We start from the raw sequence: 11,962 nt of genomic DNA, 5'->3' as shown, positions 1-11,962 counted from the left end.
ACAAAAAAAAAAATGTTTTAACGGGCCTTTGTAGATGCTATACTGTGTAACTGGTATATCCATGACATGTTCACGGGTTAAAACTCTTTTATTTATTAGTTTTCTTACTGTCTCCTTGTTCAGCTAAAACATGAAATTAGAAAAAATATATATCTGCTGTAGTCTGTTCATATGCATGTGCATGAGTGTGGGGCATGTGTTTGTACATATGATGGGTTAAATACAGAGAACTAATTTCAAGTTGTAAAGTGTGCTGTGAAGTATGCTGTACAAAAATTGACCATTAAAGGATTATTATTATTATTATTATTAGTCTAAGTAATTACAGTGTTTGTGAAACTAATTCCAAGCTTTTAATATCTGAGGTGAGACAGGTCCACAGTTTTTTAGAGTTTATGGAAGCAGCATAGAAACTCTTAAACTACAGCCGTCTGTTTGAGTAGCTGTTTAAATGGTTTTGGAGGTGAAACTACTAATATTCCCACTCACTGCATTTTAGGGGACCTGCAATGATTTACCTTTGGCTATTTTAGTGTGCAGATAAGGGATTACAGAAGTGAACTGTGCAGTGTTCAATTCATTTGAAACGTAATAACTATTTGTTTGTATGAGCCTTGTGCTGTTATCATGGACAAACTCAGAGCTGAATAGGTTCTTACATTTTCTTGTCCAAAATGACATATTTGTGTAAAGTAAACAGATGCTGCTTTTGTCCTTCTGTCATTTCAACAGTGTAGCTGTTCCTGCTCTCGATAATTAGGAATCATCATATCTTTTTGAATAAAAGGAAAATTAAAAAACACTATCTATAGTAAACCATAGTGAACTCTGTCACTTGTAAATAAATAGCAGAATTAAATAGAGGTACATTCTTGTTTCAGTGCCACATGTTTGGAGACCTTCTCCCTTGGATTTTGAAAAGGTCTACAGAGATTTAACAACAGATATAAAACAAATTCAGCTGTTCTGTCTTCATTCTTTAAATTGTTGTGCATAATTAGGCCTTTTCTTAAGAGTAATGCAGCTCAGGTGTTAAATAGTGCCAAGTAACAACAGCTGATTGTCTAAAATCTACCTTTAGGTGTGTCTTTTGCTACACAACTGCTGTGTTCATGTGAAATGAATGTGAACTGAACCTGTTTGCTTGAAATGACGCTTTTATTCTGAAAAATAAACCGGAAGCGGAGGGTCGGCTGGTCATGAGGGAGGAGGAGGAGCAGGTCTGACACAAATATTTCCTCCATGAAAGTCTTACTGATGCACTCATGATTGTCTCTCACTTTATATAACACAAACTTTGCTTGTCTTGTAGTTTGGAGCCACTTTTTTCGGGTGTTTGTAACTCTGCTGGACGTAAAATGGCGACTTGTGACGACGTGCGAGAAAACGTGAAGGTGCTTTAGTTTGTGTCAGTTTTATTTAGCACGGTAGTTTCTTAGTCTTTTATTCCTTCGAAGTTTGTCTCAAGTTGAAAATGCTGGTGTTTCTTTAATGAAAACAAATGTATAAAAAAATGTCAGACCGGAAGAAGAAGGACACCATTTCTCATTTGTTCATGCTCCACATGATCTTTGACTGTAAATCTAATAATTATGATGGTGACAGTATGTCCTGTTATTGGTGGTTTGATCTGTGTACAGCTAGTTTGAATGTGTCAGACCTCTGACAGCCTGTGTATCAGTGCAGGTACATTTTAAAGACAATTGGTGACCATCCACTGTGTGTGTGTGTGTGTGTGTGTGTGTGTGTGTGTGTGTGTGTGTGTGTTGGTTGATCTGTTGTGTGCAGAAGTACTATGGCAGCCTGCTGGAGTCCTCTTGTGATCTGCAGACTAGTGCTTCCTCCTGCAGCCTGTCCTGCCGCCCGGCGCCCAGAAGTGTGATGGACGCTCTGAGCCTGGTTCATCCTGAGGTAACCAAAAAGTAGGTTTGCTTTCACCTTCACCTTTGCATCATAGACATCGTCAACAATAACTGAACTTTGTTTTTCATTTTTAAACACACAGACAAATCACTCAACATTAATGTAGCAAACTAAAGATTAAAAACTACACCAAGAAATAGAAAAATCAGAGTTAAGCATACTTTATTACACAGGGTAAGCATAAATATCTTATCTATTCAAATGAGAAAAGGCATAGGTTAAGGCTATTAAGGCAGTAATAACAGGACGGACTCCGAAGCACACTCTTCAATGGCCGACGCTCCACTCAGATGTCATCCTGTTTGGCCCATATTGTCCACATACAGTTACATATCACATAATAGTGACATCTCTCTCTTACATGCACATAAACACATATCTCACAACATAATACTGAGGTGCCAAGATGGAAAGCTATTATCACATCAAATGAGTGACGCAGACTATAATCAGATCAGCTTATCTTTATCTATTCAATACCTCATTGATGAAGGGACCCCATATCTTCACAAAAAGCTCAGTTTGAAAATTGAGTTACTAACCAAACCTGTGGAGAGGGCCAGACTACCCCACAGGATCTGCTGAGCTGACTATGGGGTAAGTCTGAATCCCATAGTTTTAATCTGGCCATTTTACATAGAGTCCAATAACGTGTATGAATAAGTTTTTTTTGTGCATATTTCCCATGCACATGTCCTCAGCAGGTCTCACTGAAGCTTGCTAATAAAAAATAATATTTTCTGTCCCACTATTTTCTGGTACCTCTGTAACATCTTCATGCTGATGTTGTGGTTATGCACTGTTGTCATTACCAGTATTTTTCTCCAGATTCTTCGGCTGCGGCCTTCCCTTCCCAGCAAAGCTCGAGGGCTGCAGGGTGCTGGACCTCGGCAGTGGCTCCGGCAGAGACAGTTATGCCTTCAGTAAACTCGTTGGACCGAGCGGACACGTGACAGGGATTGACATGACGGAGGAGCTGGTGATTACACATGCTCGTACGCACACCGCCTGACTCCTGATTTCTGTACTTTCAACAGATTTTATTTCTGTATATCTGCATTTCTGTAGATCGCCACGTCTCGTCAGTACATTGAGTATCATCAAAAGAAGTTTGGCTATAAGGAGCCCAACGTCTCCTTTGTCCAGGGGTACATGGAGAAGCTGAGTGAAGCTGGCATACAGAGTGACTCAATGGATGTCGTGCTGTAGGTTTAAAGCACAGATATGATTCCGTCAGTGATCTCTTTCTATGGGGCTGTTTTGATTGAACTATTTTCCCCTCTAATGTGTCCAGATCCAACTGTGTCATCTGTTTGTGTCCTGATAAAAAAGCAGTGCTTCAGCAAGCTTACAATGTCCTAAAGGTTAGTCTGAAGGATTTCTACCAAATACGTTAGTGTGTAAAAACAAAGATGTAGAGGAGCACACTGTTTATGGTTCTTATTTTACACAGGAGGGAGGTGAACTGTACTTCAGTGACATGTACGCCAGCAAAATCGTTCCCGATCACATGAAGCAAGATCCATTCCTGTGGGGTAAAATGACATTAGATTATCCTGTCAAGTTCAAGGTAAAAGGCATGAGTCCCTGCATCATTGACATCCAGTATCCTCTGGCTTTGTTTTCGGGCCTAGGCGAAGGAATGGGCGGTTCTCTGTTCTGGCAGGATCTGATTTCATTGGCCCACAGCGTTGGTTTCAGCACCCCACACCTTGTTTCAGCAAGCTGCATTGTGATCTACAACAGTGAGCTCAAAGCAAAAGCAGGTACCCAAAGGCAACATTGACTTTGATCATTTTTATTGCACAGTACATTTGAGCCAGCTCTTTATTTTGCAGGCGACATCAGCTATACTTCGGGCACGTACCGTCTCTTCAAGCTGCCCAAAAGTCCTGTCATATCTGAGGCGACAGCGACCTATAAAGGGACTGTGGCAGATTTCCCAGATCAGCTGGACTTTGATTCCTCTCACTGTTTCAAGGTATAATAAAGCCACATCGGAGAATGCCAGTCAGGCTGATTCTGATTCGCTTCATCAGTGTTTACACAAGGGCTTGTGCAATCTTTGGCTTGCTGTTCTATTAAGAGGAAAAGTGAGATTACATGTTTGTTTTTTTTAATGTCAGATATAAATCCTGTGTATTCACGTCTAAAATAATCTGTTATGGTGTTTTATTTGTGCCGTGCAGAAAGATGTGCCAGTGGAGGTAAACGGAGAGATGGCATCAATCCTCCAGAGTTCCCGTTTCTCTCCGGATTTCAAACTCCAGATATCGGATAAACCAGAGTCCAGCTCAGAGTCAACACCACAGGTAGCTTTAATTGTAAATGGTTAACTACTGACGGCATTCAGAAAGACAGTGAAGCTGAACCACATTTTAGACTCAAATTAAACAAAGGTTGCCTGTTTCTAAAAATCTGTAAAGTACTTTTTTCACTTTTTTCCTCAGTACTGCCACCTCAACCCATTTCTGCTGGCTGACAAACTGGGATCCTCAGTGAGACAATGCCCCAAAACAAGCAAATGAAGATGCAGCTGAGTCTGAATACAAGCATAGATAAGCATAGCTGAATATAACTGCAGAAATAAATCCATCACACATTTTTAGATTTTGATCAGTTTACGTTTTTAGTCTATAACAACACATTACAGAACAGATCATATTATGCGCTACCCTCTTGTGATGCACTGATACTAATTTGTTGAATAATAACATGGCTTACAATTGTTTGACAGCTAATGCTGTGACACTATGCAAGTGTCCAGATACTAACATATATTTTGTAGTAAATAAAAAAAGCTGATGCACTTAATAATTAATTAATAAGTAATAAAATTGTTTTTCTTTCTATGAAATATTGTCAAATCAATCTCGACCTACTTGAGCACCATCCGAAGAAACAGAGTATAAATGTACGTGAAAAAGGGACGGGTGTGCTTGCAGACAGTGGATGGTTTATAAAATGTTACATCAACTCTTACAGAAGGCCAGTTTGACAAAAAAAGGACAAATAGACCGACTTCAAAAGAGCAAAAGTGGAGGTAAAAACCCAAAGACATAATAAACACTTAACTTTACTGGAAGATGATCATGACTATCAAAACCAAACAAATAAAGAGGCAAAGGTTTTCTACAGATGGTTTTATTGTCTTCAGTGTAACAAATGTATCAATGAGCTGACAACAGTAGATATGACATATGATCATCAGTGGTTTTGAAACGGATTTGTTAAATACCTGAGCATTAGTTTGATGTAATTAGTCATGTACCATAAAGCAGAAATCAGGCACTTAATGACACTAAATACACAAATCTGAGGTTTACATCAGTCACTTGATAGAAGCGACATGTCTGCCAGCATGAAGTATTACAGTGGAAAAAAAAACAGGTGTCAACAATAAAACCTTTATACCTTTGTATTTTACAGTTTAAATAAACTACACATAAATATAATGTAAGTAAGACAGGGGGGATAGATGTGTGTGTTCTCAAAAGGTTTTAAGTGGTCTGAAAAATACTCTTACTATACTATTATTATAGCTCTATGACAACACTACACAACACTATTAAGATAGACACAAAAATGTTTGGATGTGTTTATGTTGCGTAGTTAATATTACCCACTGCTGCAAGTCATAGTCTTATCCAGACTATGTTCGCGATCAGATTATTGACTGACTGCACAAAGGGCAAATTCAATAAAGCTTTGCTTGCTGTCATGGTAACAGTGCGCTGATTAAGAGCAGAGGTCGGAGTGACTTTTAGAGGTCCTGAGGCAGTGAATGGAGCAGTTTGGCATTATGTGGTGGAGAGACGAATATGAGAGGAATAAGACATCCTTCGTCACTGAGACGGGTTACTCCAGGATACGGCAGACCTCCGGTTACATCTGCAGCCAGCTCAGGTCGTCGGCTCTGAGAAGGAAGGGACAAAACAAATATTCAACAAAGAGGCAGTAGCACGCAACCTGCCCTGAATAAAACGGCAGACGGACAAAGTTAGCGACTAGCAGGTGAACAGGGTGAAACATTTCCAGCTACAGAGTCAGATATTTCTCTCAGGTGTTGCCCAAATGACTGAATATTGGACTTAAATTCACCAGCCGGTCATGAACATGACTCCAAATGAATGATAATGTTGCTCCATATCTGCTGCATGTGTAAATATATAAAAATGAAAATAAGTAAATAAAAACATTTGCTAACAGGTTAGGTCAGTGTTGTGCCCATAGCTTATTTACACTGCCCCCAAGTGGCCAAAATCAGTTAATGCAGGCTTAAAATAAGAATAAGAAATAAGAATGACATTAAACTGCCAATTCTATCATTTCATGTGCTTAACGTGCATCAGTATCTAAACACAAAGTCTAGTCTGTGCGAATGCGTGACGACACTCACTGAGCCTGTGCCTTTGTTAAGACCTGGCCAGTAGCCATCAGCTCTGCAACACGAGCCACAGCGGGGTCGAACATCAGGCTGGCCGCAGCTACCACCACCTCATCTCTGATCACAAAGGGGAGAAATGAGAGAAAATCAGCACATGTAACATAAAGTCGTTTTCGGCTGTATCAGGAGTTACATCACAGCTGCTTACTTCACGTAAAACGCCAGGAATTTCCTTTCTTCCACTTTGCCTTTGAATATGATTTCTGTGTATCCTTCCCCGTAGCCTGGAATGAGGAAGTGAAATGAAAAGGGGAACTCAGTATAGCCTGGGTTTAAATATTCTCATTTAATGCTGATATTTTCTCAGTGAATACTCTACCTGTGTATCTGATACTCTTCCCAAGCAGCACAGTCCAGAAGAAAGGGATGGACTCCATTTTGGTTGGTTTCTTCAGCATGTTTAGAGCAGCTACTCTTCCTGAGGGAGAAAAACAGTTTCACCTGTAACATGTTCCTGACTTCCTGTCCGACAAACGCAGTAAAGCTGAGGTCCGTTGGATCCCTCAGTCGCTTACCTTGAGCTTGTGACATTTGCCAGTGACCAATGTTGACCCTTTGGTCTCCACGAAGGCTCAGAGGGAAAGAGGTCACATCTCCTGCACTAAATATATCTGGTATGTTAGTCCTCATGAACTGTTGGTAAAAGATAAAGACGTTTAGAGCCTCATCGGTAGCCTCACAAAGACGAGTGCACGATCAATTAAATCAGCTGTAAAGCCACGTTTATGCTTCATTGGCTATGTCAATAAGTCTCTGTTTGTTTGGCTGCGGGCCTCTATTGGCTGTGCGTTACCTTGTCAACTATCACGGCTTTTCTCGAATCCACTTCCAACTCGCTTCCTGCCAAGAAGTCTGAATTGGGGATTACACCTGAAAAACAAACATCTGAATGTGAACAACTCTGTTTAAGGAACCATTACCGATAAGGCTGACAACATTAACGAATCAGTGCATTAAAATGTCCGCACAAAGGACAGTAACAAACTTTTTGATTTGTGCTCTAGCATATTCATGAGAAGTGCATATCCAAACATTTTCAAATAGAAAAATAAAATTACCAATTCCAGCAATCACCACATTGGCCTCCAGGACCGTGCCGCTCTTCAGCACCACCTGCCTCACCTGAAGAAAAAAAAAAAAAAAGAGAGACTGTTTTATGGACGGTACAAGAGAATGTGGACTGTGGGTACACAATAGGTTTGAAGCAGCAACAGGCTTTTTTTATATGAAAGATATTTTGACATGTAACATTTGAACATAATGGGGCCGATATAGTGCTAATAGAGTGAAGGTAGAGTTACCTCTCCGTTCTCCCCTTTGAGCTCAGTCACTTCATCGCTCATGTAGAACTTTACATTTTGTTCTTCCAACATCTTGAAAGGAGAAACTGTGCGTTAAAGTTTGTTTCATTAAAAAAAAAAAAAAAGACAATGACCAACAGTCACGTACTGGTTTCTTACCTGCATGCTCATCTTGCCAATCTCCGGCCCCAGAGATCGCTCATACGGGTATCTGGTGGTGCCAACCACGGCCACACTGGCAGCTTTGTCCGATAAGTAGGATGCCACCTCCATACCTATTGTGTTAATGAAAAACACTTCAGAGGTCCTGCCATGTACATGTGCCTAAAGGTAGCTTTTCAAATATTTAAACAGCTTATTTAAAATTGACAGAGGTGGCTATGAATGAAGTAAGGACACCCTCCACATGGAGCAGACTGTCAGCCTGATAAACAAGAGAACTAAATCTAATAACCTATGAAGGAGGCTCCGATTACAACCGCTTTCTGGCCCACGCAGGAGTTGTGAATCTCCTTGGCGTCTTCGTGACTCTGCAGTAGCTTCACTCCCTTCAGGTCCCCACCGGGACAGCCGAGCGGCCGCGCTCTGCGAACACAACGAGGGCTGTCACTGTACGTTGCTGCCCCGTCGTCAAACGGGGACCGCGAAACCCAACATGTGATCACAAACGTTTCCATTGTCTTCCAACGTGTTCAGGAAGTCTGGTGACACGCGCGCAAATTTGCTTTTGTTTCTGAGAGACTTGAGGGTCAGGGTGGCGACTCTAACCTGCAGCCGGTGGAAATGAGCAGCTGGTCGTAACGCTCCGAACTGCCGTCACTCAGCTTCACCGCCTTATCAGCTGGTGTTACTGACACCACCTGCAACACAAAACACATTCATTAACACACTGCCAGAGAGAGGATCAGTTTTTCAATACGTCAAAAACAGATTTTGCCTCTCACCTCCTTCTGTGTCCACACCTCAATCCCATACTGTTGATAGAAGTCACTGGAGCGAAGGAGGATGCTGCTGCTGTCCACATTCATAGCCTGAAAGAGGAAACGCCATTTATTAAAAACTGATAAAAACGCTGACAGAAAAACCTACTTACTCAAAAAGACAAACAAGTCAGCTGATCAGTGTTTGGATGAAAAACACACATGAATACAGGTCACCTCTCCGCTCTGGCTCAGGTCTCACCTTACTCAGTTTGGGCTTGTCAAAGGGAGGCAGGTTGTCTTTGGTGATGATGACGATTCGACCTTGGTAGCAGTTCTGCCGCAACGTTTCAGCACAAACCAGGGAGGCCGGGCCTGGAATATCATGGAAATTCATCATATTCAGAGCGTCATTTTTCAGAGAGTACATTCAGAGATGGAGCTTAAAGACATTTGGTAGCACAGGACCATTAAAATTACTTCAGCACCATCTCTAGACCTTAGTCTCTTAACTCAGTCCCAATAGCAGGGATTGGTGATCCCCCTAAAATCCCTATTACTACAACTATTCACAGAAGCAGCAACTCTGAATAATATGCTACGATGGCCTTGGACCGTTCTGTAGAGAATGCTCCTCCTTACCTCCTCCTACCAGCAGGATGGTGTGTTTGATGTCTGGTGCCAGGCTGCACATCTCCTTCACCCTCCTCGTCGACGTCAGAGACTGAGAGAAGCAAACAAACAAAAAAAAGGGACTGTTTAAAACAGTCAAACATTTTAACACAAATCAGAGGAAACATCTTGATCATTTTATCTATTTCACCTACAGCCATCACTTACGCTTTTGTTGATGGAAACATACACTTTTCCATCCTCAACTTTTACCTGTAAAATGTATAAAAGCAAGAGAGAAGTTTAGTTAAAAAAAAGGCTGAAACCTAAAATCTAATGCCACTCTAAAAATAAAAGGTAATGTTAGGAGAGAGTGAGGAAGTACCCTGAACAATACTAACACCTGCTAACAGAACTACACAGGAAACTGACATTTGAACACAGTTTTTCAGATAACTGTTCCATTTTAAAAATACATTATTGGTACACTGACAATAGCATCATTTTAGTTCATCCTGCATGCACGTGGAAGTATATGAACTATATTTAAATTAAGTCTATACTTTAGTGTGCTTTCCTTTTACCTGATGCCATGTGTGGTAACAGCTGACAACATATTCTTCCTTTTGAACTAATAAGTAAAAGAGCGAGGGACTGCCCACCATCGACAAATCTAACCTAAACTTTTATCTGCAGATAAAACATGTAAGCCTGCAGGGCGTGACCTTCTCTGACTTCTCTGACTGAAAAGACACACACAGTGTTATTTCTTTGTACCAATTACATGGAAATAATGTGCAGGCAGACATTCACAGAAGTGACTACATTTAAAACTGGACGCACCATCTCTCCTGGAGTTAGGAAAGCCTCTACAGATGTGTTTTACCTTATAACTAGGCAGCGAGTCCAGACCTGGATACTCTTCAATATCACCACTTCTGACATTAAAACAAGCACCGTGAAAGGGGCATCTCACTCTGTGACCGACCAGGGCTCCTGGATTATCACAGGACACGACTCAAATTCAGTGTCATGAAGTTATCGATTCATATAGACGATGAGGAACTGGCAGCAGAGGAAGGCTCACCTTTGACAAGAGGAGCGTCGTAATGAGAGCACTTGCTTCCAACGGCACTGTACTGACCCTGGGTACAGACAAGTAACACCTTCTGCTCCCCCACAGTCACCTCCTTCATCCTTCACGAGACACAGAGCGACGGGAGAAGAGACATAGTGAAGAAAAACCAACCAAAAAAAACTCATCTTTTCCCGGTAAGAAGAAAAGCTGTGACTTACTGTCCGTCTTTCAGGTCCCCCTCATGGCACACCATCCCAGTCACCTCCTCCTGCTCTTCACCTGGTTCACGGCACTGACTCATACCTGCGACACACGATCCGCAGTGAGAAAACTTTACTATAGTTACAGCCCACTGTAACTGGCTTTGGGTGGACCACAAACAGGTTCAGCAAAGGATCCAGGCACTGTTCATAGGTCTGAGAGAACAGGAAGGTTTTAAGTTTAGTTTTGCAGAAGAGACATTGCCTAGTTAAATGTGTCCCAATCTGCATATATTTCCATTTCATTTCATTTCATTTTATTTTGTTCACATATTAGAGCCAAAGGTTTTTACAGAGGGAATTCTGGATATCTTTTTTTTTTTTTAAATCACTCCATAACTTAGAAATTACTGTCAACCATTAAAAAAAACATTTTTTTCCATGTTATAATACGAAATAATGAGAAACTGTGGCGGATGTAAACAGAGGTGAAGGCGTGGTAAAATAAACACCTACATATATATGTTGTATATGTTGGACGTTTTCTTGTTACGGAAGCAAAAGAGCCCCAAATCTCAAGATGATCTAAACTGAAATGTCTTTAGTGTCTCGCCTTAAAACCGGTTGTTCTGTAACTCTCCCCTCCTGCCCTACACACGCTTTAAGGACAAAAGCTCATTTAAACAATGCAGACAAATGCCTCAAATCCCGCACTGTTCTCCGCTCTGAGTGTAAACAGAAATATGAAATATGATTAACTCTCCATGCCTGCAAGCGGAAACACCGAGCTAACAGGACGCATGAAGTGATGTGGAAGGCTCTTCAATAATAAACTACAGGTCCAGTGTAACACAAGCCTCCCTCTCTGAATACATTTAGCTGCATTAATGACTGAACATTATGTAGCTGAGCTCACCTGGTCTCTTCCTCCAAACCACAGTCAGGAAGGATGCATCTGTGCTGATCACACACTCAGCAGCTAGAGCAGGAGAGGCTGGCCGCGTGACAGCCAGTGGAGTCCCGTGCTCCACGCAAGCTCCTCCCACATCCAACCATCGCAAACGAGGGCCGGGAGTAGCCGAGGATGGCCGGAAGGAGCCGAGGAACCGAGAAGGGCCGAGTGGAGCCGAAGAGGGCCGTGTGGAGCGGAGGAGAGCCAGGTGGAGCCGAGGAGGGCCGAAAAGAGCCGAGGAGGGCCGGGCGGAGATGATTGGCTCAGTTCCGACATTCCCACAGGCTGTGGTGGTGGGAGGCCCGAGGCTAGCTAGGGATGTGTAGAGAGAACTAACAAGCTGTGGATGCTTTAAGATGAATGCTTCTCAAACCAACAGTAGAAGCTGTTGAGGTCGTCAGCCAGTCTGAGGTTTCCCTCAGGGTGGGGGGATGGTCTCCTGTAGCTGGTGATGTGCTGCAGGGTCGTTGGCTGAGAGGCTGTTTTTTAGCCTCTCACTGTAGCTCCTCTTAGCTACCCTGATCTCTTT

At 42.0% G+C, this 11,962-nt stretch overlaps 2 protein-coding genes across 2 annotated transcripts; one reads left to right on the top strand and one right to left on the bottom strand.

The window, feature by feature from the left end:
• Positions 1-1,210: 1,210 nt before the first annotated feature.
• LOC139199999 (arsenite methyltransferase) lies at positions 1,211-4,772 on the top strand. The gene is made up of 10 exons (XM_070829222.1): positions 1,211-1,394; positions 1,789-1,922; positions 2,752-2,902; positions 2,992-3,128; positions 3,218-3,287; positions 3,377-3,458; positions 3,558-3,689; positions 3,762-3,904; positions 4,113-4,235; positions 4,374-4,772. The coding sequence occupies exons 1-10, from the start codon at positions 1,359-1,361 to the stop codon at positions 4,449-4,451; spliced, it is 1,086 nt and encodes a 361-aa protein (XP_070685323.1). The 5' UTR covers positions 1,211-1,358; the 3' UTR covers positions 4,452-4,772.
• A 297-nt stretch (positions 4,773-5,069) lies between these two features.
• aifm4 (apoptosis inducing factor mitochondria associated 4) lies at positions 5,070-11,455 on the bottom strand. Its single transcript, XM_070829058.1, has 19 exons — positions 11,398-11,455; positions 10,500-10,584; positions 10,291-10,400; positions 10,090-10,199; positions 9,432-9,476; positions 9,234-9,315; positions 8,854-8,966; positions 8,616-8,702; positions 8,440-8,531; positions 8,126-8,256; positions 7,831-7,946; positions 7,672-7,743; positions 7,429-7,492; positions 7,164-7,240; positions 6,886-7,003; positions 6,690-6,788; positions 6,519-6,594; positions 6,323-6,427; positions 5,070-5,839 (listed from the first exon to the last, which is right to left on the bottom strand). Exons 2-19 carry the CDS (start codon positions 10,580-10,582, stop codon positions 5,809-5,811), a joined length of 1,611 nt encoding a protein of 536 aa, XP_070685159.1. The 5' UTR covers positions 10,583-10,584; positions 11,398-11,455; the 3' UTR covers positions 5,070-5,808.
• Positions 11,456-11,962: the final 507 nt, after the last annotated feature.

Source organism: Pempheris klunzingeri, chromosome 4 (genome assembly GCF_042242105.1).
Source record: "Pempheris klunzingeri isolate RE-2024b chromosome 4, fPemKlu1.hap1, whole genome shotgun sequence".
Lineage (NCBI taxonomy): Eukaryota > Metazoa > Chordata > Actinopteri > Acropomatiformes > Pempheridae > Pempheris > Pempheris klunzingeri.
This window is presented reverse-complemented; position numbering and strand designations above follow the sequence as displayed.

What these genes read in the sequence shown, in the direction of transcription:
- LOC139199999 (XM_070829222.1), top strand. Translation starts at nt 1,359, where the DNA reads ATGGCGACTTGTGACGACGTGCGAGAAAACGTGAAG. An exon ending in ACGTGCGAGAAAACGTGAAG is followed by an intron (nt 1,395 to 1,788) that starts GTGCTTTAGTTT and finishes TGTTGTGTGCAG; the next exon opens with AAGTACTATGGCAGCCTGCT. An exon ending in GACTCAATGGATGTCGTGCT is followed by an intron (nt 3,129 to 3,217) that starts GTAGGTTTAAAG and finishes TAATGTGTCCAG; the next exon opens with ATCCAACTGTGTCATCTGTT.
- aifm4 (XM_070829058.1), bottom strand. Translation starts at nt 10,582, where the DNA reads ATGAGTCAGTGCCGTGAACCAGGTGAAGAGCAGGAGGAGGTGACTGGG. An exon ending in CGACGCTCCTCTTGTCAAAG is followed by an intron (nt 10,200 to 10,290) that starts GTGAGCCTTCCT and finishes GTGATAATCCAG; the next exon opens with GAGCCCTGGTCGGTCACAGA. An exon ending in ACTCGCTGCCTAGTTATAAG is followed by an intron (nt 9,477 to 10,089) that starts GTAAAACACATC and finishes TACATTTTACAG; the next exon opens with GTAAAAGTTGAGGATGGAAA.